Here is a 23,690-nt window from a genome sequence, read left to right on the forward strand (position 1 = left end):
AGTTTTCACATCACAGGGCCATAGGATACTGCTGTATCCCTACTTTGAAGTTACAAGTCAAAACAAAAAACCCAGGGGTAATAGAGGGGAAGGGAAGGTTGCAAAACATTTTGCTGAAACAGAACAATCTCCCTAGCTCTTCCAGGTTCTCATGGCTCAACTATGGCTTTGCCACAACCATGTTATAACCTCCTTATGCTTTCCCCACTGCCCCAGGAGAGGTGTAAGCTACCTTAGGTCTACACCTGGTTTAGCACATGCCCTGCTATCTACTTGTGACCTCTACAGCCTATTCCCAGTCCTGTTCTACTTCCACCCTTCAGTAGGTGACTGCAAAGACTGCTTCCCCTTGTGATATGAATAGCCATCAGACAATACAGAAGTGCTGTATACCCCTATACAGATGTGCTTGCTGTGTCACAAATTGCCCCCTAGCAATTTAGGGATTCTTGCTACAGATTAGTTTGTACACACTTAGATTTGTTGGGAATATAAGGAGTCAAGCAGTGGACCCATGGTCTACAGAGCACAAACAATTACTGGAGCATGAACAATAGGGTTCAATGAGGAGGGTTACTACACATGCATGTGGATGGTACTTATTAGGTGCATTAAACAATGCATGTACCTTAAGTGGTATTTCTCAAGAAAGAATTTAGTTTCCTGGGGAAAAACACACAGAACAAAATCCACAATTTATAATAATGCAGTTGTGTTGGGGGTTTTTTCCACATGAGAGACACTTTAATACTTTTTTTAATCTCAAACTCACTCTTCCTGCGTGCAACTAATTGATGCAAAATAGTTACCCAGAACTGTGGTTTAGCCAGGATCCAGAGGTTAACATGCCTGATCTGGTTTTTTAATATTCACCCAGGCACAGAGTTCTCAGAGGTACCTGCAATCCCACTCTGAAAAAGGGACAATGGCACCTAGTGGGAAGTTCTGAAGCATCAGCTAAAAATCTGTGTAGGTGCTTATTAGGGCTGTGCAAAATGGCACCATTCCATTTCGCCTTGCGTTCCGAGGTTTTGATGGAACAGCATTTCATATCGAATTTCATTTAGATTCAAAACAGCTGTTTTGTTTTGCTTCATCAAAACAGTGAGGCTGTTTCAACTCTGTTTTGCTAGATCGACCGGGGATGTGGAGTCAGCCCAGCTGGGCTGACTTCCCACCCCCAGCCCAATTGCAGTGCTGGGGGGGGGACTGAGCCCATTCCCTTTCCCCAAGCTATTATCGGCTTCCCGCAACCCAGCAGCAAGAGAAACTTTCGAAACGTTTTGACTAGCCTCGTTTTGTTTCAAGGCTATTTCGAAGCCCTTCATTTTGATTTGATTTCACCATTTCACCATTTCGACCTCAAAATGAGACAAAACAGTGTCGAATCGAAACAACCGGTGAAATTTCACACAGCCCTAGTGCTTATGTGTATCTTTAGGTAATAACAGCTTTAAAACTCCGGCCTTTACAAACCCAAGTCTCATTAAAGTATATGAAACTTATGTGAGGGCTAGGTGCAGTGGAAGTCTTAGGTGCTGAAATATGTAACTTTTACACACTTAGTCCCCAAAGTATTATCCAAAAACATGAGTTAGGCTTCTAGGCTCCCTATAAAATAGATTGGGCAAGACAGGTGGCCTCAGAAGGGGTAGCCAAAAAACTGCACAAGGAGAGCATGAAACCACCTAAAGAAACACTAAACAGCAGAGCACATCTGAATTCCTACCCCTTCTAAATGGCTTAGGTGCCTGACTCAGCTGCAGCCAAGAGCCTCTGTCCGCTCAGGATCCTGAGTCTGAAGTCCCTCTTGTGGGGAGGCGCCTACAACCATTCTTTCAAAAAAAAACAGTAGAGACATTTACTAGTTTTGTGGCCAGAGCATTTAACTAAGTAAGACTGAGACCTAGATTCTAGATGAGTAATTCTCAACTGGGGTGGTACCATGAGATCCTCTTAAAGGTGTCAGGGCAGACTGGGAAACAGCTGTGGCAGGAGGGGATGTGCTGCTGTAGTCCAGCCTGTGGTAGGTGTTGCCATGAGGTGGTTGCTGCTGGCCTGGTGGAGAACCCAGACCAGCAATACAACCACCACAGATAAGATATAGTGAATGTTGCCCCTAACCTTGGACTTCCTGGCTAAGGACAGAAGTTACACATAAACTGATTTAAGACATTAGAAACTGGTTTAAACCTGTAACAGAACAGAAGCTCAGTGCACGTGAACCAGTTTCAAAACGAATGAAACTAGTTTAAGATAAGCCTGGTTGAATGTAGTATCAGACTTAACTGATTTGGGTCAAACCAGTTTATAAAACTTCTGTCCCAGACCCCTTCCTGGTTCAAGTTAAATCACAGTCCCCCTGCATCGCAGCATGCTTTCCAGCCCTGGGCTGGGATGTGCTGTCTGCTCCAGCAGAGAAGGGTTGACGGTGGAGGGGGGGGCGGGCGGAGGAGGGGAGGCAGGTACTGCCCCCCCCAGGCAAACCCCAGCTGGGGGCTGGGGTCAGGGAGGGGGGTTAAACTTCCTTTACCATGAGTACAGAGCTGCCGTGCCGTACGAAAAATGTAGTGCTGGCTACGACTTTGTACTACAAATCCCAGAGGAACCTGAAAGCAGAAAGAGGAAATGATGAGCAACCCTGCAGAGTCCTGCTGCTGTAAGTCTTGACTGCAAATCCCAGAGACCTCAGGGGCAGCAGGAAAAGGAAGTGAACACACAGCCCATGCTGGCTGTGTGTCAGAGCACACATATTGTGTGTGTCTAATGTCTCTGGCTATGCTCTAGCACCCCTGGGCTTCTGGCCTAAGCCATTGCAGGTATGTGGCTGCATTTCTAAATTGTACATACATCTAAATACTTGGCTAGGATTTCAAGAATTATTGGATATCCCACATTAGAAAGGTGCTTATCTGTCACCTTCGTGCCCCTAATTTGAGAAATTAACAAGACCAGCGTAGCTCCGCCATCGTTCTTATAGCATGTCTTCAGCATTTGAGCTTTTGTTTTAATCCTTGTATTATACTTTTGATGCAGTTGCTGTCATCTGTGCCTAGCAATATTTCCAGTTGACCAAATATTCTAATCTCTTTATATGCAAAAGAAATAGTTTAAGTACCTTTTTATAGAACGATAAGATGGTATAAATGTAATCTAAATTTACTTCTTTTGTGGTATTACCCTCGTATACTGTACTTCTTATTTTATTTTTTTATTTTTTTTGTTGTAATTAAAACTGTAGGGCAGGAATTTAGTTTCAGGCTGAGGTCATGACTGAGGATGAGTAATGTAATGAAACTGTTCAAACATGTTAAGCTAAGCAGGCCCCTTTTTTTTTCCTCCTTTATTTTATTTTTTTTAAAGCAAAAGGTGTTTGAACTAGCAGACACCCCGTGGCCTTTGAATTCAGTTAAGTGGACCCAGGCTCAAGTTTGACATTTTTAATCTCTAAGCCCATATCTTTGCAGGTACATTGCAGGTATGTGGCTGAATCTAAAATGAACATCTGTCCAGTTGTTCCTCAGTTCATGGGCAACTGGTGCCACCTTAGTTAGGGGGGCACATGCCCCCCCCCCCAGTGGCAGATCACGCTGCCCAGAGGCAGTTCCCCCATGGCCGATCGCTGCAGCTGCTTCCAGGAGTGGCTGCAGCGATTGGCTGGTGCTTGCGGGGGGGGGGGGGGGAGGGGGGCACCAGTGCTCCTACCTGCCACCCCTACCCATCACCTAAGTGGCGAGTGCAGCTGATTAGGGGATGCACCAGCCCTCTGAAGGGATGCATGTGCACCTCCATGTACCCCCTACATGTTGCTGTTGCCTCAGTTTAATCTCTGCATCCTAGACTAGCCTGCAAAGACCGAATCAATTCAGCCTCAAGCTTTTTGATTGTCTGTATTTAGCCCCTGACATCAAGGTAGAGGTGGGGGGGACAGAGCATCCATCTGCCTGCATCCAGACAGGGTGCCACTATATTCAGAAGTTAGTGAAGAGTGAATTGAGTCTACAGAGGTTTCTACTGTGCTAGACACTCCTCAGTTTGAGAGCCACATCTCCCACCACTCAGAAGATTCCCCTAAATTGTCACATGTGAGGCTAAGGACATCCTTCATCCACTGTGCTGAAGTTCCACCATGATGAGAAAGGAATGCAAGTTCATGGAGCCTGAAGTAGACAACAATAGTGAGAGCCTGAATGCAGTCTAGTTATTAGGGTACTCTCCTGCAAGAAGATATTCCCAGATTCAGATCCTTGGATCCCTGGATTATGTGGTTTCTGGTTTTTTTCCAGTACTGGTTTCACATGATTCCACATACTAAGTGCTGATGCTATACATGCCTCTCCTGCCTCAAATGACTCCATGTTCCTTACTGCACAGTGGCACAGCCTCAACAACAGGGATGGAGGGATACAGGGTATGCACCCCAGGCTTAGCCTTTAGCCTAGTGATTAGCAGCAATCCTCATTTTCTCTGATAAGGAATTGCAAATTCTCTAATAACCCACTCCAAATCTGCAATTAAAATGAAACACCACTATACATATAGGTATTGATTGAACTCAATGTTTTATTGATAATATTTACAATTTTAAAGCTATTTGGAAGCCTACCAGGGCCTCAATAACTATAATAAAATCATTTCTAAATACCTATACATTTTGGTATTTGATTTTGGTTTTGCTCACCAGGAGGGAGCCCCCCAGCCATGTCCCTCACCCACAGGTCCCTGCCCCTCCCCAACCCTGCTAGAGGGAGCCCCCAGCTGCCAGGGCTACAGAGCCAAGGACCCAGATCTGCAGCCCCCTGCTCCCTGCAGCAGCACCTAAGCCCCAGCTGCTGCCTGTGGGAGGCAGCGGCTGCTGCAGTTAGTGTAGAGCCCAGCATGAGTGGCGCAGCCAGAGCGGAGCCCATGGGGGGGGGGGCGGGTGCAGGCTACCTACCTCAGGCTTGGGTAGCATGGTGGCTTGCACTGCTGTGTGCACCTGGGTAGGGTGTGGGCCATGTGCCCCCCAGATCTGTGCACAGGGTCAGGGCAGGGGCAGGCTGCCTGCTGCAGACTCAGGCCCCATGCCCTGATGCCCCCCGCCAGGATCTCCATGGTCTGGCAGGCAGGACCCAGTGTGGCAGGGCACAGCAGAGCTGGGTGGGGAAACTCCTTGCTGCTGCGAGCCCTGTGCTGTCCTGGCAACGTACCCCCTGCCCACCCCACAGCAGCAAGGGGTACAACACCTCACTGCCCCCTGGACGAGCTGCCCACAGCCCCATCCTGCTCCCTGCTGGGGCCCTGTGGTCACACATTCCAGCCCCAGGCTCCATGTACTGCCCAATGGGGCAGCAGCCCCAGACCCAATCCTACCCAACTCCCTCCCTCCTCCATCCCTATGGTAGCCTCAATTCCCCCCTCCCCTCCACTCCAGACTTACCTGCAAGAGTGGCACTCCAGGCTACCCCCTGCCTGAGCACCCTCCTCCTGCTCCACCCAGCCCCTTGCTGGCTGGAACTCTGCCAGCCTGCAGAGAGCTCTTTGCAAAACTGCAAATCCATGCGTTTCCACATTAAAATGAAAAATCCATGTTTTTCTTGGGTAAAAGGGAAAATCCACAGGTTTTGCCATTTTTCCATGGGAAATGGAAAACCTGGATCCTTGGTGATTAGGGAACTTTTCTGAGAAGTCTTTAAAGGAGGGTCTAGGAGCTGGCTCTCATACTTCCTCAACTAGTGCTCTACCCACCAGACACCACCTCCGGCCATGTCTTAAAAATGAAATTTCCCCAACTGCATTTTGTGAAGGGCTTAATAGTGTAAGTTTCTTGGTGTGCTTAGATTACACCTACAGGATGGCACTTAGCTACTCAGCCCAGGGATGCTCTGGCCACACACCAAAACAGAACTGCAGCCACCCTAGGGAGTTTTAGGTGGTTCTAAGATTATGTAGTAATTGAGAGCTGGATTTAGGGGACCATAATTTTGGGTTTACACATCTATGAGTTGAAACTCAAAAGGAATTCTACAAAAAGTGGAAACCTGCTCATATGACTAGAGAATAGTATAAGAGTATTGCACAGACATGCAGAGAGAAAATTAGAAAGGCCAAGACACCTTTCTAGATGCAAGTGGCAAGAAACATAAAAGGCAACAAACAAGTATGACAAAAGAAGAGGACCAAAGAAACCATAGATTCCTCAAGGCATGTAACCTAGTTTACAGATGATGCAGTATTTAATGGCTGAATTATTTAATGGCTTTCTTACTTCAATCTTCACAAAGAGAGTCAGTTACCAAATGACAAGCACAGTTGGCAACAAAAACACAGAAGGAAACAAACAGCATAGAGCAGTGGTGCTCAACCTTTTTGCCTGGCAGGCCAGGTTGGCAGTGCCTGGTCCATCTGTGGGTTGATCCAGCCAGTGTTCCTGATCCAGCACCTAAGCAGGCACAGTGGGCACCATCTGGCCATGTGGAAGCAAGCAGGAGCAGGCTGGTCTCAACGCAGCCCCACAGGAGAAAGGAATTTGACCCAGCCCCATGGAGAGGAAGGGATGTGGCCCAGCCCTGTGGGGGAAGGGGTACATAGTCAGGTCCCAACCCAGCCTCACAGGAAGGAGAAAGGGTGTGGCCTGACTGTAGGGGGTATGGCTAGGCCCCAACCCAGCCCCACAGAGAGAAAAGAGGATGTACCCTGGCCCTATGGGAAGAGTGGGCATGATCAAGCTCCAACATGGCCCCACAGGGAGGGAAAGGGGCGTAGCTTGGTGCTGATCCAGAAGCAGGGGGCAATACAGCCCAGTTGTGCAGGGGAAGGGGTCACAGGCCAGTCTGGCCCAACCTGGACTGGCTGCGATAGGCTTGGGTTTTATGAATTTAGCAGGGGGGAGGGGATTCCCAGCCAGTTAGGGATTACTAGGAGAAGTTGATGCCTTCAAGTTGGCTGGATGGGATGCACATTTGGGTACTGAAGCAATTGGCTGAGGTAATTTCTGAGCCATTGGCTATCATCTTTGAGAATTCATGGAAGTTGGGTCTAGGTGATTGGAAAAGGCAAATACAGTACCCATCTATAAAAATAGGAAGAAGGAAGATCTGGGGAATTACAGACCAGTAAGCCTAACCTCAATACCTGGTAAGATCATGGAGCAGGTCCTCAAGGAATATATTGTAAAGCAGGTAGAACAAGGTGTGCTGCCAGATGTACCTTGGCTGCGCTCTAACCTCATGGCGCTTTATACAAAGTGCCATGAGTTAGAACACCTCCCCACTCTCCTCCCCTGCCCCCCCGAACCAACATGTTTGCATGTTGGATTGGGACAGGGGGGGCTGGAGCCTCCAAGGAGCTACAGAAGCCTCTGAGGAGGCTGCCGACCCACCCCTCTCCCTAGTTCTGCTCGTCTTCCCCGCCCCCCCCAGAGCTGCCAGCCAGGGTTTGTTGCCCAGTTGAAGATGGAGGGGGTAGGGGTAGAAGAGAGCTTCCCCACCTAGCTGGCCTGGCCCGGCTCGGCTCTCCCCAGTATTCCAGCTGGGGTAGCTGAGGTAGAACCATGAGACAAGGGGTTCCGTTCCACCTACCCACCCACCTCCAGCTCCAGCCAGGCAGCAAAGCCCAGCTGTCAGATCATTGTGCTCAACAGGTAATCATCAACAGCTAAAATCTGGATTCCCCAGGGACCTGTCCTGGGTCCAGTATTGTTCGACATTTCCATTAATGATGGGATTGAATGTACACTTAGCAGATTAACAGATGAGATAAAGTTGGGTAAAGTTGTAGACACTGGAGGGCAGGGCTAGAGTCCAGAAGGACTTGGATAGACTGAAGAAGTGGTCCACCTTCAATCAGACTAAATTCAACAAGGAAAAGCACAAAGGCTTGCACTTGGGACAGAACAACTGCATGCACATATACAGAACATGGAATAACTGGCTAGGCTGTAGTACTGCAGAGAAGGGCCTAAAGCTAGGAAACTATGGCATTGATGCCTACACAGTCAGATGGATTGCAAATTGGCTGAGGGGTCACACTCAGAGAGGTGGTGGATGGGTCATAGTCAACCTGGAGGGATCCGAGCAGTGGGGGTCCCCCAGGATTCAGTCCTTGGGCCTGCACTTTTCAATTTCTTTACTAGCGACTTGGACGAGGGGGTGAAAAGGACCCTGTTTAAATTCGCGGACGACACCAAGATTTGGGGTGAGGTGGGCACGCTAGAAGGGAGAGACAGGATATAGCTGGACCTGGACAGGTTACAGGGGTGGGCAGATGAGAAGATGGGATTCAATACCGACAAGTGCAGGGTACTGCACCTAGGGAGAAAGAACCAGCCGCATACCTACATGCTGGGGAACTTCCTTCTAGTCAGCACAGAGGCAGAAAAGGATCTTGGAGTCATTATAGACTCCAAGATGAACATGGGCAGCCAATGTGGCGACGCAGTCAGGAAGGCTAACCACACCTTGTAGTGCATCCATAGATGCATCACGAGCAGGTCCAAGGCGGTGATCCTCCCCCTCTATATAACATTGGTCAGGCCACAGTTGGAGTACTGTGTCCAGTTCTGGGCGCCACACTTCAGGAGGGATGTGGACAACATCAAGAGGGTCCAGAGGAGGACCACTCACATGATCGGGGGTAGCAGGGCAGGCCTTACGAAGGGAGGCTATGAGACCTTAACCTGTTAAGCCTCCACAAGAGAAGGCTGAGAGGGAACCTGGTGGCCATCTATAAACTTACCAGGGGGGACCAGCGGGGAATGGGAGAGACCTTGATCCCCTCAGTGCCTCCTGGAGTAACAAGGAATAACAGCCATAAGTTGTTAGAGAGTAGATTCAGGCTAGACATCAGGAGGCACTACTTCACAGTCAGGGCAGCTAGGATCTGGAACCAACTTCCAAGGGAAGTAGTGCTGGCTCCTACCTTGGGGGTCTTTAAGAGGAGGCTTGACGATTACCTAGCTAGGGTCATTCGAGCCCAGTTTTCTCTTCTGCCCAGGGCAGGAGGTTGGATTAGAAGATCTGCAAGGTCCCTTCCAACCCTACATCTATGAATCTATGACCTAGGTTTGCAGTAGACTGTGACCGGAGGCAGTCTTGGGGCTGGTCCCAGTACCAGCCCATCCCACCCACCTGTCAAGGGCAGCCTGCCCACCTGTCTTCCCTGCCATGCCTTTGATAGAATTAATAAATTGGTTCTAAGGCAGGAGGCTGCCCATTTATGCCCCAATACTCAGGGCGTACTACACAACTCCAACCTCTTTTTATAATGTCCCAAGCCTCACAGGTGTAATACTACTGCCTGTCACTTCTGAGTTCCTCTTACGGTAAGGCTCTCTGTGCCCTTGTAACTGTGCCCCTCTCTGGTGCTAGGGCTCTCTGCACCCTCGTAGCTGCGCCATTCTCTGGTGCTAGGGCTCTCTATGCCCCCATAGCTCCAGTCTTCCAGTATAAACAGAAACACAAGCATAAGCCCCTAGGCTATAACTTAAACATTATCACTGACAACAGCGCTATGATACCATCAAGTACACAGGGGGGAGCCCCCCGTGCTCCTGTGAGACGTTCCATCTGCCCCAGCATAGCAGCATTAACGAGCTGCACCTGGTACCTCAAGGTATGTAGAAAAAACATTTAAAGCTGTGTCTACGTATAAATCGCTGATTCTCCAAATCAGCACTGAATCTTCAGATTTGGATTTGGCCGAGTCAAATCAAGGACAGTGATCCGAATCATCAAATCATTGTCCCCGATTCAGGCTGAATCTGAATCCAATAGGGCCCGTTTTGCACACCCCTATTGGGTAGCAAAGCAGGCAGCACCAGGTCTCAGGTAGCTTCCTTATGCTGGAACTCCTTCTATGGAAGTTGCCAGAGAGAGTCCATGTGACTGCTAGCTACAGCCCTGGGTTTATATGTCCCGAAACCCTGGCTCGTGTGATGTCATGTGATGCCTGCAGGAACTGCCCAATTATCCCCTTAGGCAGTTACTCCGGCGACCCACAGCTAGGGAGCTCTGCTTAACCTGCAGAGCTCCCTGGCCAGGCTGCTTAGGCCTTAAAGGAGCAGGCATATCTTAATCCCCTGTTACACAGACCATAAAGTGATTATGAACCAGTGTGCTCTTTTGTAAAAGACAACACTATATTGGGTTGTATTAACAGGAGTGCCAATTGCAAATTAAAGGAAGTGAATCTTCTGCTCTACTATGCACTGGTGAGTACTGTGGTTTTGGGCCTAACACTTCAAGAATGATGTGGCCAGATTGGAAAGAGCAACGCGGAAAGCAACAAAAATATTAGAGGCCTGGGAAGCATGATTTAAGAGGAAAGGCTAAAAGAACTAGGGTTATTTACCCTGGAGAAGAGAAGATTTAGGGGGCATTTGATAACAGTCTTCAAAACCTGAAAGGTGTTTATAAGGAGGATGCAGATAGACTATTCTCTATGGCTGTAATGGACAGGAGTAGGAGCAACAGACTCAAACTGCAGCACTGAAAAGTTAGATTGGAGATTTTGGACTACAAAGGTGGTCAAGCATTGGAACAGGCTACCTAAAGATGTTGTGGACTCCACCTCTGGAAATTTTCAAGAGCAGGTTAGCTAGACACTTGGCTGGGAGGTTTAGTCAGGGACAATACTGCCTTAGGCAGGGGACTGGAGTAGATGGGCCTGGGAGGTCCCTTCAAGCCCTACTTTGCTATGATCCTAAAGTCTACCTAAATTCTATTTTAGGTTCATAGATGCTAGGTTTGGAAGGGACCTCAACAGATCATTGAGTCCAACCCGCTGCCTAGACAGGAAAGAGTGCTGGGGTCAGATGATCCCAGCCAGATGCCTATCCAGCCTTCTCTTAAAGACCCCCAAGGTAGGAGAGAGCACCACCTCCTTTGGAAGCCCATTCCAAGTTTTGGCCACCCTCACCGTGAAAAAGTTTTTCCTGATGTCTAGCCTAGATCTGCTCTCCGTGAATTTGTGACCACTGTTCCTTGTTACCCCAAGAGGCGCCCTGGTGAACAGAGCATCTCCGATCCCTTGCTGCATCCCCCTAATTAATTTGTAGGCGGTCACAAGATCACCTCAGCCTTCTCTTGCGGAAGAGGTCTAAGTCCCTCAGTCTCTCCTCACAGGGCTTGTCCTGTAAACTCCTAACCATATGAATGGCCCTCCTCTGGACCCTCTCGAGTCTATCAATATCCTTCTTGAAGTATGGCACCCAAAACTGGACGCAGTACTCCAACTCCGGTCTGATCAATGCCGCATAAAGGGGAAGTATCACCTCTTTGGATCTATTTGTCATGCATCTGCTGATGCATGTTAAAGAGCAGTTAGCTTTGCTGACGATTTTGTCACACTGATGACTCATGTGCTCAAGTTTTGGGGGTTTTTTTCGGATCTCGCCATAAGCGCTCAAGTCACTTTAAAAATAAACCTGAGGTACTTTGGAGGTATTAAGTGATACAACTTTACCCAAAATTTTAAAGCACAGGTGATCAGAACCTCTGTTTGTCTTATCCTAAAACGGTACTGCTCACAGCCCACTCTCTCTTAACATCATCATGCAGTTAAGAAGGACACCAGGTTAAAGCTGTTCATATTTATCAATATACTTACCCAAATTCCTCTATAGGAACCAGAACCTATCAGAACCTCCGCCCCCAAAATGGAAGCTAGGCATCTTTCAAATAGTTGTTAGGGAACGACGAAATAAAAGATACTTAAGCTGTATCCAAAAAAGCTTTACATGTATAAATAAGATGTTTATCATAAATCTTAACTGAAGTGTTTTCTAAGACCTGATGAAACACACAAAAAATCATTTTAAGATGTTTTAATTTGCTTGAAAAGTACAGACATGTTTTCAACACCTTTATTACTATTAGCACAATATCCTGACTCCTAGGTTTTGACAAGTCCTATATCCACAGAAGGGTTCGTACACAACAAAACCCTGTTACGTCCTTGGCCTGAGACAGTCTGGTTGAATCCCTTATAAACAAAGGGGAAAAAAAGAACACATTGCAGTGCAATGTACTGTCATTGAGCATAATCATAATCTGTCCCTATTGTACAAAAGATAACTAATGAAGATGGTTTTTCTCATACAAAGTTAGCCTTTAAAAACATGGCCTGCAATTTCTAAGATGAGGAAATACTAATTTATTTGCCACAGAAAAAACTGAAAAAGTGGAGTCAGCATCACTGGTGCACTGCTCTCTGGGCAAACTCCCACCTGCATTAGGAGGGTGAAACTACACAAAAAAATATTCAGGTTGCCTCAGGCATATTTATACCAACTGCATGTTTGGCTAGAAGACTGTGTAGGGGCCACTTATAATTCCCCAAATTGGAAAATAACCTAAGAACCTGTGGGGCTCTATAAAGAAGAAACGTGATCCATTAGAAGTCACATCAATCAAAGCTGGTGCCTCCAACCATTCTACAAATGTGATTATTTTAAAATGTAAAAATAATTAACATTCAAAGCTGTAAACCTGCAAAGGTTTATTTCACTACAGCCACAACATGCTTTTTCTTCTCCGACACAAATGGCAAGGATCCTGGCTTGCTGTGCTTACGGCGGTTCAAATCCCTGGAAATAGACAAGAGAAAGATGAAACCCAATGGCAAGTATCAGAAGGTCAGATATGCTAGATTTTTGCTTAAGTCACTACTGCAAGCATCCTACAGTTCCTAAAAATGAGTGTTTTCAGAGTAAAAAATAAATAAAGCAGCTAACTTTCATTAATATTTGCATTCAAAATTTGAAAATCTGTTACACTAACTTAGAAAAAGTCCATATTTTTAAACAGAACCTACCTTCTGAGCAGGAACACTGGGTTTTGTTGGTTATTTTTAATTATAAACAAGACTTTCTGCAGACATTTATAGCACCAGGGGTGGGGTGGAGGGTCCTTTGGCTAGGAAGGGTACCAGGACCAGAGTAACAATAAACTTGATCAGACTCACCCACTCCTCTATTTTCTGTCTGTGCATATGCCAACGTTTCCTCTTCCATTGGCATGGAAAAGGGAACCCAGGTGTTTTGGACTCCACCTTCTACTGCTCCTAGGGTAGCTGTACAGATGCCTCATGGGAATGAAAAAGTCTCTCACAAAAATTCTGGGCCTGGCACCTCACAAAGTGAAATGTGATCCTGCCTCCACATTAAGACTAATCCTTCTATCATTGGAGTCCACAGAAGATTTGGGAAGGGAATGAGGCCTCTCCCCGCAATCTGATATTCTTTCCAACTCCTCAGAGGGCCTGGGGAATAACATGGTCCCCGCTGCTGCTCCTGGCAGGCTGCCCTGCACTTCACACAAAACTAGAGATGATTAATCCAATAACTGATATTAGTTTGTCCAAATCCATATCAGGTTTTTGTTTTTTTTTAACATGAGCTGCTCCCTTGTTGAGGCCCCATGCATTATTGTTACAGTATCATAACAGCATGTTTTACTAAAACAAACGGGAAAAAAAACAAACAAAACCATAGAGGAAACTTACTTTCGCCGACGAGCTTCCCTCATGATACGTTGCTCCTTGGCCTGGCTATAGATGGCTTTGGGTAGGTGACGGTGACGAGCTATGCGCTTGATTTGGGGGTGGTGTTGGAACTTCTCCTTCAGCTTTTGGTTGTAATTCATAGCTGCTTTCTCTCGCGGGGCAAGCTGTGGAAAACAGATGTGTTAAAGTTGTGATGATATAACTTCCGCTACAAAACAAACCTGAATACAGGAGACAACTTACAGGCTTTCCTCTGACAATCTCCTCCCCACCCCTCCCCCCACCCCAAAAAACAGAGATTTTGACGCTAATTAATAGCAATCCTTAACACGTTTTGTGTGACTCCATTGCTCAAATGCAAAAGTGGCACCATATTCTAAATTTTACCCAGGTAGTTAATTTTATTTCTCAAGTAGCAGACTTAAAAAACCCCCCAAAACAAAACAAAAAACCCCCAGAGAATGGAGAAGAAATGGAGACTACCAACTTGTTAGTAGCTCTAAGTGGGTTGGGGAATAGGATTTGGCATCTTATATCAAAGCAGAAGAACATGAAACTGCAAACGAGTGTTAGCACCAGCTGGTTATCAGCTTCTGCTATGAAACAAAGATGCATAGCCAATTTCCCATTTAACAACGTAGATTCTGAAGAAAATGTCTTTTTATAGCTTCTTCTGAAGGCAAAATAGTATCTTCACTGGGTCTGTGCAACCAGGATCTACATCTATTTTAACAAAACCAGTCTGTTAGAAATTGGATGTACAAATGAGAAATGTAAGTCTTGAATTGTTCATTTTGCACATATTGAGTTTGAATTTTTATTAGGCAGATAAAATGAAACTTTAGTGTAAAGAGTACAGGGTATGTGGGCAAATTAAAATTGCTACAAGAACTATTACTATTGTAATTTTAAAACAGACAACCCAAACATTGACAGTTCTTTTGCACTGAGCATTAGAAGTGAGATCTCGCTCTTTTCTGGGTAACATGCAGAGGATGTTACTTAAATGAAGATTGTGACCCTTTAGTGCTTCCTTTTCTGGCAGTGTAAGGAAGACAGGTAATTTTTGGCTTTGGTTTAAATACCCTGCTGATTCAGATCTACAGCTACCAGAAATGTCAAGTTCAGTTCTTCGTGGGTTTGCTGGAAGATCTGTGTACTGTGTGCACTTTCACACCGCCATTCCTAGGGCAGGGCATATTGAATCTTTATCAGAAATACCTTCTCTCTATAGTAGTCACAAGCTTATCAAACTAACTCGAAGCTGTACATACCCTCTTCCCAGCCCCAACTTTCTTGTATTCTACTTGCTTCCCACTCAGAAAAAAACTATTTCTGACTAGAAACCTTTTCCATTCCAAAAGATTTTGACAGCAGCTTTTTGCAACTACTTCAGTAGCAAAAATTAAGAACAAAAGGATAATATACACTGCTCGTATTACTCATTTCAGTTCCTTGGTTCATAATTTCAGTCATTCTTTAGTTATTGTAGGACCTTCTAAGGCAGACCAAACCTGAAATTCTAATATGCGAGAACAAGCAGAAACACTCCCATTCACATATGTATTTTTAAACGAATGATTTTGGACCTTCTTTCCACTTTATGAAAACATTCTTTTGTTGAGGTGTTTTGGGGGGAGGGTTAAAGGCACGTGGATAAATCTTTCTCCTTTTGGAGGTCACCTTTAATATATAACCTCCCCAACTAAAATTTTAATATATTCTGAAGAGATACTTCAGCTACAGAGTCAGACATTCTTTTGGTCTGAAACATCTTGCTTCCAAGTCCTCAATTATATTAATAAAACATGGTAAAAGTTTCTCTCTTTTGGACTATAAAAACATAGGTGTCATCAGTGTGGCTGTAATTTATCCATCCTTTGAATAGAAAATGTATTCAAATATCAAAGCACAAAAATACACTGAATTTTTGTTTCCTGGGTTTCTAATCCCTAAAAGAAATTCTTCCTTTCAATACCTGCCATAATCCCTTAATTTCAACAAGCAAGCAAATCCTGCAGTCCTTACCAGTTAAAATATATATATATTCCCCTTGTAGTCAAGTTCATTTTATTGAGCCAGCCTAAATAGCTGTTTCAGTCAATAAATCCCCAGTGTTCCTGCTATGTAGCAAACTGCCAGCATAATCCAAATTAAAGACCTTTTATTTTAATTAAAAGCAATGATTTTCTTTAATTTAAGAGGAACAAACTGCTGATGATTTATTACAACTTTGCTGATTTTGCAGACAAAAGTGATTCTGTAAATTAATTTATGATGCATCCAGGATGTCTTGTTTAAAAAAAAAAATAAAAAATTATATTATATATATATGTGCATGCAAAGTGAGATACTTCAAAGTCTGTTGCAAGTTTTGTAAGTTCTTTTATATACTTTTGATAAAGATAGTTACATTGGGACTTAACTGTGGGAAATGCTATGTAAAAGGGATCTCACCTATTATAGTCAGAATTATCCTCTAAGTGAAGAAAGCCAAAGGGTCAAAGTTACTGTCTAAATACCAAAGCTGAAGGCCTAAGATACCAGAGGAAAGAAAGATATTGCACAGAAAGGGGAAAGCCCTGTTGCCAATAACTGTTCTGCAATGGTGGATACAAGCACCCAACATTCCACTAACTTCAGTGATGCCTCATGCAAACATGGGGTCCACTCAAGCAAAGCAGGCTTCCTGGACTGGGGCCATGGTGTTTAGAGACTAAAATACTCCAACATACTTTGAGACATCATTAGAATTTATATAATACTATGGGTGAAGAGACCCTGCCCTGGGGAGCTTATAATGAACCCGTACCCTCTTAACCATTAAGAAAAAGATTTGCATTCTAGTGTCCCTGACAAGTCTAAGCTCTGTTTTCATCAAAACAGAACACCCATCCCTCTTGATGAATGGTAAATCAGAGAAGGGCAGTGTTATGCTGTCACGTAGAACAACCTTAAGTTATGACCGACCACCAGAAGAATCCTGATCCTTAGGCCAATGGCAACTGGGGGCACAAGGGATAAAACATGAGAAGTAATGCAGGGAGGGATGGAGATTAATTGTGCCACTTAATGGGAGCAATGATCTGAAGTGAAAAGCAAGGGGAAAACAGAAGTAGCACCTATATTGTCTGTACTGGCAAAGTGTGTCCTAGGTCAACCCTTTCCTATCGCTGTCTTCCTTAATGGGAGAGGCAGAACCCAGTCATTTCTGGTGCTTTCTCCATTCTATAAAATATATCCTGGTAAGCATTTTCCAAAGGAACCTTGATGCAAGGGGACAACTAAGAAGCTAAAAATATGTCCTTTTAAATAGGCCTGCATTTGCACTGTACATCTGTTCAAAAAGCACTATTCTGGGGATGCAATGAAACTGCTGTAATTCAGCCTGGAGAACATGAGGCAAGTGCTATCTAACCTGTCCAGGTTATTCCTTTTAGGTTAGGGGAGCTAGAGCCCAAATGCAATATTTAATAAAATATTAACAGATTCTGGAAATATTTCTGGCTGCAGCATGTCTTTATTTCTACACTTCCTCTTGCCTTAATGAAGCAACCTCTTATATGCATTGCTACTAATTGTCATCAATTGTTACCTTTCAACTTAATTTAAAGCTTACTACATCTGAATTGAGAACACTAACAGTAAAGAAAATATGGATGTTAAACAGCAGCCCAAATTATAGCAAGTTCAGCCCCAGAAGAATAGAAGTCACTCAAGCTAATATGATGCCATTTATACCACCCAGGACTACGTATGTAAATGCCTTGTGTCACAAAATGGAATTTAATGCTCAGAGTAGATTGAAAGGACAGTCAATTATTTAGACAGCCTTGATGCTCTCTTGCTAATGTGGTTTGCTAAACCAGAATACAAGGAGCTGTAACTGAACTTCCCATCAACTCTTTTCTGTTACTTAAGTCAAGAGCTTTTGCTCTTTTCATGCCTTTTTCAGAATAGTGCAGATAAGCAGTAACCCTACATGCCATATGGATTAAAGATTCTTTCCATACCAATACTTTATGCTTGCCAGAATACAAACCATTCCCCAACTAAAAAGCATTTTTGAATTGTTCTGTACTCTGCTTTATTTCCCAGTCAGTTCTTTACTTCTAAAGGAGGAGTGACAAGCAGATCTGGGCCTGTTTCTCAATATGCAGAATAGTAACCATGTGGGAATCGACAAGAGCTACTTCCACATAGTGATCCCTCATAACATCTGACAGCCGAGGGCTCCCAAACAGACAAAAATGCCAAAGCGCACAAAAATAAAGATACGGACACTGTTTTTGTCATGTGACAGAAGAACTACCATGTCAGGGGGCTGGATCAGAATTTTTGTAATGTTTTAACATGTCAAGTCAGGGCTGGGGTGGCATAGGTGCTAAGGCGTACAGTTGACAACCCAAAGGTCACAAGTTTGAGATCACAGCAGAAGTGCTCATAGTTCGGCCTGTCAGATTCCAATGAATCTGCAAATTCTGCTAAATACTTTTTCACAAGGACATGAAAAAAAAAAGGCACATACCAACTGCCACACAGATCCTTGATGCTCTTGTGTAGGTTCTGTGCATCTTACTACTACAGTTCAGAAAAATAAACCTCTTCATAAAAAAGCAAACTTCCCATTTCTCTCCCAGACACTTTTTTTTTTTTTTTTTTTTAAGAGTTAATTTCCCCATGTAAACCAGAGGTAGTTGGTCTTAAATTTCTAGGCCTCTTCCAGATTAAGATATTAGTACATTGAGCATATTAAAAAATTGACTCTTGGTACTCCAGACTGTATATATAGTGGTTGACGGATAATTGTAGGGTAAACAAAGCACACTGTGAACTAGAAGTCCTATATTAAAATTTGCTATTTTTTTCTTCTCTCCCAACAACTATATAAAAAGTACAATTTGTTTTAGAACAGACCAGAGTGCTAAAGTTGTTTTTAAAATCCAATCTCTCTTATGACTTGAACAACTGAATTTAGTTTAATTCGAGTCCTAACACAGAATCATGCTGATTCAATTGTCAGTAGACTGTGGGCATAGCATGCCTCTGGCTCCTTCAGCCTTTGAATCTTGTTTATTTCACTGATTCTGTGTAATGAGTGAAATGCCAATTATATTAAAAGAACAAAGGTAAAATGCATGCCATAACTGATGACTAACTGTGCAGTCATAGTGCTACAACTTTCCTATGAGACAAATATTGGCCAGCCACCACAACAACAGCACATTTAGTCTAATTTACCTGGAACCAGGATCCAAATGAGAAGTAAAAGTCTTGCTACACTTGCTATCAGAAGTAAGCAAACAAGAAAGGACCCACCCCTCCTTAGAATAAATTAATCTTTAAAACACAGTACCTCACTTCAGAAAAAGATGCTGTCGTGTTATTAAAAACACAATCGTTTTGGGATGAGTCATTCAAGAAAGAATGACACCTAAGAAAAATACAGCCACCTAAACAGCCAAGTATTCAGAACAAGTACTTCAGAACTTTCTCCAGAATTACTGAATGTTCATTTCTGAACTCTAGCAACATGCTACAGGAAGACTGGACATTTATAAAAATGCAAGCACTCCTGCCTTTATTGTCACTAATATAGGCACACTAAAGCCAGGAAGGACAAATGCTACAGGAAACTGAACCTTGTAAATAGTTACTGCTGAACACCTAACAGGAACTGCTATATAGGAACTGACAGCAGTTCCATCTAGTCTAGTATCCTGGATCTGACACTGGCCAACTTCAGATGCTACAAAGAAAGATGCAAGAACTTGGTAGCAGGCAGAGGGGAGATATCGGTTCTGCCCTGAGGGTTCCAGCCTATAACTTTGTTACCTGTTGTCTCCAAACTTTCATTAAATCTTTCTAAACGCAATCTGAAGAAGGAGCATGAGGCAGTGAGATATTGTTTGCAAAAAAATTGCCTCATTATAGTTATAGTGTCCCCTTATTCATGTGTTATGATGAGACAAGGAGAACAAGCTCCCAATTCATCATATCCCCTCTTATTTAACTGCATTTTGAGATAAATAATCCCCAATTTCAATTCTTCAGGAGTTTTTCCATGTTTTTAAATATTTGTTGTTGTCTCTCTCAAAACCCTCTCTAATTTTGCAGTATCCGTTTTGGGACAGGGGGATCAGTGCTGCAACATCATATAAGGGCAAAGCAATGATCTCTGGTTATTACATAAAATGGCATATTCTTATGTATTAAGCAGACAATCTTATGAACTTAGTCATAAAGGAAATCATGTTATGCTCTGATTTGTCATAAATGCCTGTAAACAGAGGGAAGGATTTTTGCGGGTGATACCTTTTTACTGGACCAACTATATAGTACCCCACACTTCAGGGCTTCCTGAAACCATGTCAAGTTACACACAGACACACACACTACAAAATCTATATTAATAAAGAACTCGCATTGACTTAGCAATCAAACCTATGTATAACCTCCAAATCAACATATTACAGTGCTTTGATACCATCATGAAAGGCACATTACCTGCCTAATCCCAACAGAAATAATCTGGGCAAGGTGTTTTACACAGAATTCAGTGTTGGGGCAAAGAGCGTAAGAGCACTAAAGAGTAAAGACCAAAGGGCTTGGCAATGCCCTTCGTAAAGAAACCCCTGCACAGTGTTCAGGGGAGGACAGCTTTCAACTACACTTGTTAGTGATTAGCCTTGATATTTGTGAATCTGTGCTAGCATTTAACTTTGTGTCCAATCTTCAGAATTTACCTTAATCTCTCAGGCAACCTGCTAGACTACAGATGAGCGTAAAAAGTGCCCAAGGCCCAGATCCTATAAAGCAGTGCTTCTCAAACTACCTGATGTGGCAGACTGGCAATTTTTTTTCCCAGTGGGCCAGGGACCAGTGCCCGGTTCAGCCGGTGGCAGCAACTGCATGCAACAGCGCTACACAAATGCGCGACCGGCTGTTTCTCTCTCTTTCCTCACCTCACACAACATGATGTCACCTGGAGTGTTGGAACGTATGAACTGTGGTGCTCTGACATATCATTGTTATGCTTCTGAAATTATATTTCTTTCTTTCCTGGCAACTCGCTGTGGACTGGCGACCGGTGGCTTGCGGACCAGCACAGGTCCGCGGACCACCACTTTGAGAAGCACTGCTATGAAGCACTTGGGTGTCTAAATTCTGCCTAAACCCAAGAGAGTTATCTACAATATATGTGCCTAATCCCTTAGGTCAGAGGTCAGGAATCAGCACGGAGCCACTGAATCAGGCTCATGGAGCCAAGGGGGCATGGTTTATACCACATTGCATCATGCCATGGCTGGATGCTTTACCCATGCTGCATTGCAGCTTGGCAGCAGAAAAGCAATGATGGCAGCAACTGGGTCCTAGTGCTGGCCCACCTTTGACCTAAGCTAGTTTATTTCAGCCAGCTGCTGAAAAACACTGCCAACCCCTGCCTTAGGTACCTAAATTTTGACTAATATAGTTTCTTAGGCAGCTGGAATTCTGCCTGGCTGGACTGAGCTAAGCAGTTCAGCACCTACCATGCTTCAGCTTATTTGGGATTCACTAACTAGGTGTCCCTGCATCTAAGTCCCCAGAGAGGCTGTATCAAATATATTCAGAATGTGCCTAGCAAACATACCCTGAGAACACTGGGTCTTGTATAAAACAAGACAGAAAAGTAGAAGTAATGCCCAAGTTTTGTATTGTAGGACTGCTTAGGTATTTTGCATTGAGTTACTGAATTTAAAAAAAAAAAATCATAAAACAGTGTTGACAGTAGAGACTGGAACCCAGGACTACTCCTACTCCCAGCTCAACTGCATAAACACATTCAAATAATTTAGTAGAATTCTCCCAGGTTTGTTCTCCTGGTAAAGAAATTTACCCAGAGTCATGTGTACACACATTCAAACACTCAGGCCCTTGAGTGGAGAGCTTGCAGTACTGACACTGTGCGGCCAGGGGAAGCGATGTACACACATTTCAGGATGTTCCACAGACTCCTTTACTCTGCCTGGTGAAAGATGTCAGCACTGCCTAGGGCAACACTGATTGGCTGACCCAGACTGCCCACAGTGAGCCTCTTTCCCTTCAACAAAATGTGAGGATTGTGAAGGGGCTGTATTCTGATCCCTGCTGAAGTAGCAGAGTCCAGCCAGTGACACAGTCTCTTCCTGGGCAGGGAGGGGATGCTGAAGAACTGCATTCTTTTCTGAAAGAAACCCAAGCATGTGCAGACATTCACTCTCCCACGAGAAACTCTTGAGTCTTGGATTCTTTTCCATCCCATAAAGCAGCTTCAACTGAGAAGTGCACAAGGCCTCTAGTCAGGGCACTTTCTAGGGAGGTAACTAATGTGAGTTTGAAACCCCTCAGGTTAAGGACCTAAAACTCCAGTCACCCAATTCCAGGGCTCTAACACAAATACATGGGCCCACAACCATCCATCATCACCACCTTCAATCCCTTGTCTGGCTGTATCTGAGGTAGAAAAAGGTGAGCCAATCACCTGCTCCCAAAGTGAAAACTTTGACACTTAAAGCCAGAAGGATTTTTCAAACTGTGAATCCCAGTCTCATATAGCAACCTAACTCAATGCTGAAATTAGGCACCTCAGTCGGAGAAAGAGGCAGGATTTCACACCCCCTCCTTCAATATTTCCTATTAGATAGCTCAGGCATCCTGCTGTTGTGAATGCCATCTGTGTACATCAAACTCTCCCCATGAATAGGATGGAGAACTCTGCACTTGCATTTATGAATTCTGCTTCAGAAGTTGGGCACTTAAAAGTCAGGTGTGGTGACACTAAGTGCTGCTCTACCTACATCCCTTTGGGGCTCTGAGCACAAATGACATGTAAACTAAAAGTTTGTGACCTTTTGACTAAATCACTGAGGTACTTTTGAAACTTTACTTCTGAAACTCAGTACCACTGGGTTTTAAATAGTGCAGGCATAAATCAACTCCTAGAATGGATTTTAGGAGTTATTTTTATCCTGTTATTAGAATAGATCAATTAAAAAGGCATTCCTTCTAGGTGTTTGTACAGCATCTATGTACACCATTAGTGCCTTTGAAAAATATAGGAATACAAACAGTAATCAATGTAATTTCATCACATTAAATTAGATTATACAGATGGTATAGAAAATGGCAGATACTTAATACTATCCATTCTGAAATAATTTGAAATAGCTAATCCAGTATGCTATATTTACAATTTACAAGAGAGATGCAGAGTTGATCTAACATTTCTTAAAAGCAAGTATTCCTCCTGTAGTTTCTCAAAACAGCAGTGCCTCAACTGTGATCCAAGTCCCTTACTAGTCAGGAAACTGAAAAAAACCACAAAATTAAAGCAGAAATCTAACTCCTTATCTGGCCTCCTAATGGAACACAGGAACATTCTAAATAGTGTAACAGTTAAGGGTTCATGTATTAAAATATCAGAATCATTGCAGAAGTTTCAGTATGATTTGGACATTGTCCTCTGCCCACTCTTCACACTAAGAGCAGAGTATGAAGATGCATATCAAATTGTTTCTGGCACAATTTTAGAGCAATGTGGGAAGGTTAAGGGGGTAAACGCAATGCCTTTTCTGGTCTGTATGCAAACAGTGAATGAAGGAGATGGACTTGGGTTCACACTTTGGTGCCAGATGCAATGCGGTGCTTCTGTACTACATGCAAGATGAGTAGACAGGTGAATAAACTGATACTAGGATTTTATACAGCCTCCTATTACTGCAATGCCTCAATACCCCTAACATAAAATTAAAAGCCATAGTAAAGTCCCAAGAGGACTCCTTGGAGCCTTTAGACCTAGAGGTGTTTTGGACTGATATTTATAAAAAACCCTATCTAGAACTGCACCTGCAAAAATCACCACAAACACATCCAAAACAGACTAAAATAACTACAAAGGCAGCTTAAATAAGAAAAAAAAAAAAATGAGCAGGCAACATTTTACAAAAATTCAATTTTAGCAATCATTTGTTATCATAAACATTTTTAGAGGCTACATACATTTTTACCTGTCACATTACAACTTGAGATTCTTTCCTCTCCAACTTCTACAAAGAAAAATACATTGCTGAGAGAACTAAAGCTGACCGACTACTCCGCAGACTAATTTAAAAACAAGCAACGCAAGCACTCCCAAAGGGCCTTACTGGTATGACTCCACCATGATGTGAAGGGCCTGCTCCAAATAA

General features: G+C 43.9%; 1 protein-coding gene across 1 annotated transcript in view; it reads right to left on the reverse strand.

Moving 5' to 3' along the window:
• Window positions 1-11,788: 11,788 nt before the first annotated feature.
• DCAF13 (DDB1 and CUL4 associated factor 13) overlaps window positions 11,789-23,690 on the reverse strand; it is a 47,494-nt gene continuing 35,592 nt past the window's right edge. Inside the window, exons 10-11 of the mRNA XM_006277329.4 lie at window positions 13,483-13,646; window positions 11,789-12,565 (exon numbers count right to left, since the gene is read on the reverse strand). Of these exons, the coding sequence (XP_006277391.1) occupies window positions 12,478-12,565; window positions 13,483-13,646 (252 nt within the window). The 3' untranslated portion in view covers window positions 11,789-12,477. The remainder of the gene's footprint in view (window positions 12,566-13,482; window positions 13,647-23,690) is intronic.

This window comes from Alligator mississippiensis, chromosome 3 (genome assembly GCF_030867095.1).
Source record: "Alligator mississippiensis isolate rAllMis1 chromosome 3, rAllMis1, whole genome shotgun sequence".
Taxonomy (NCBI): domain Eukaryota; kingdom Metazoa; phylum Chordata; order Crocodylia; family Alligatoridae; genus Alligator; species Alligator mississippiensis.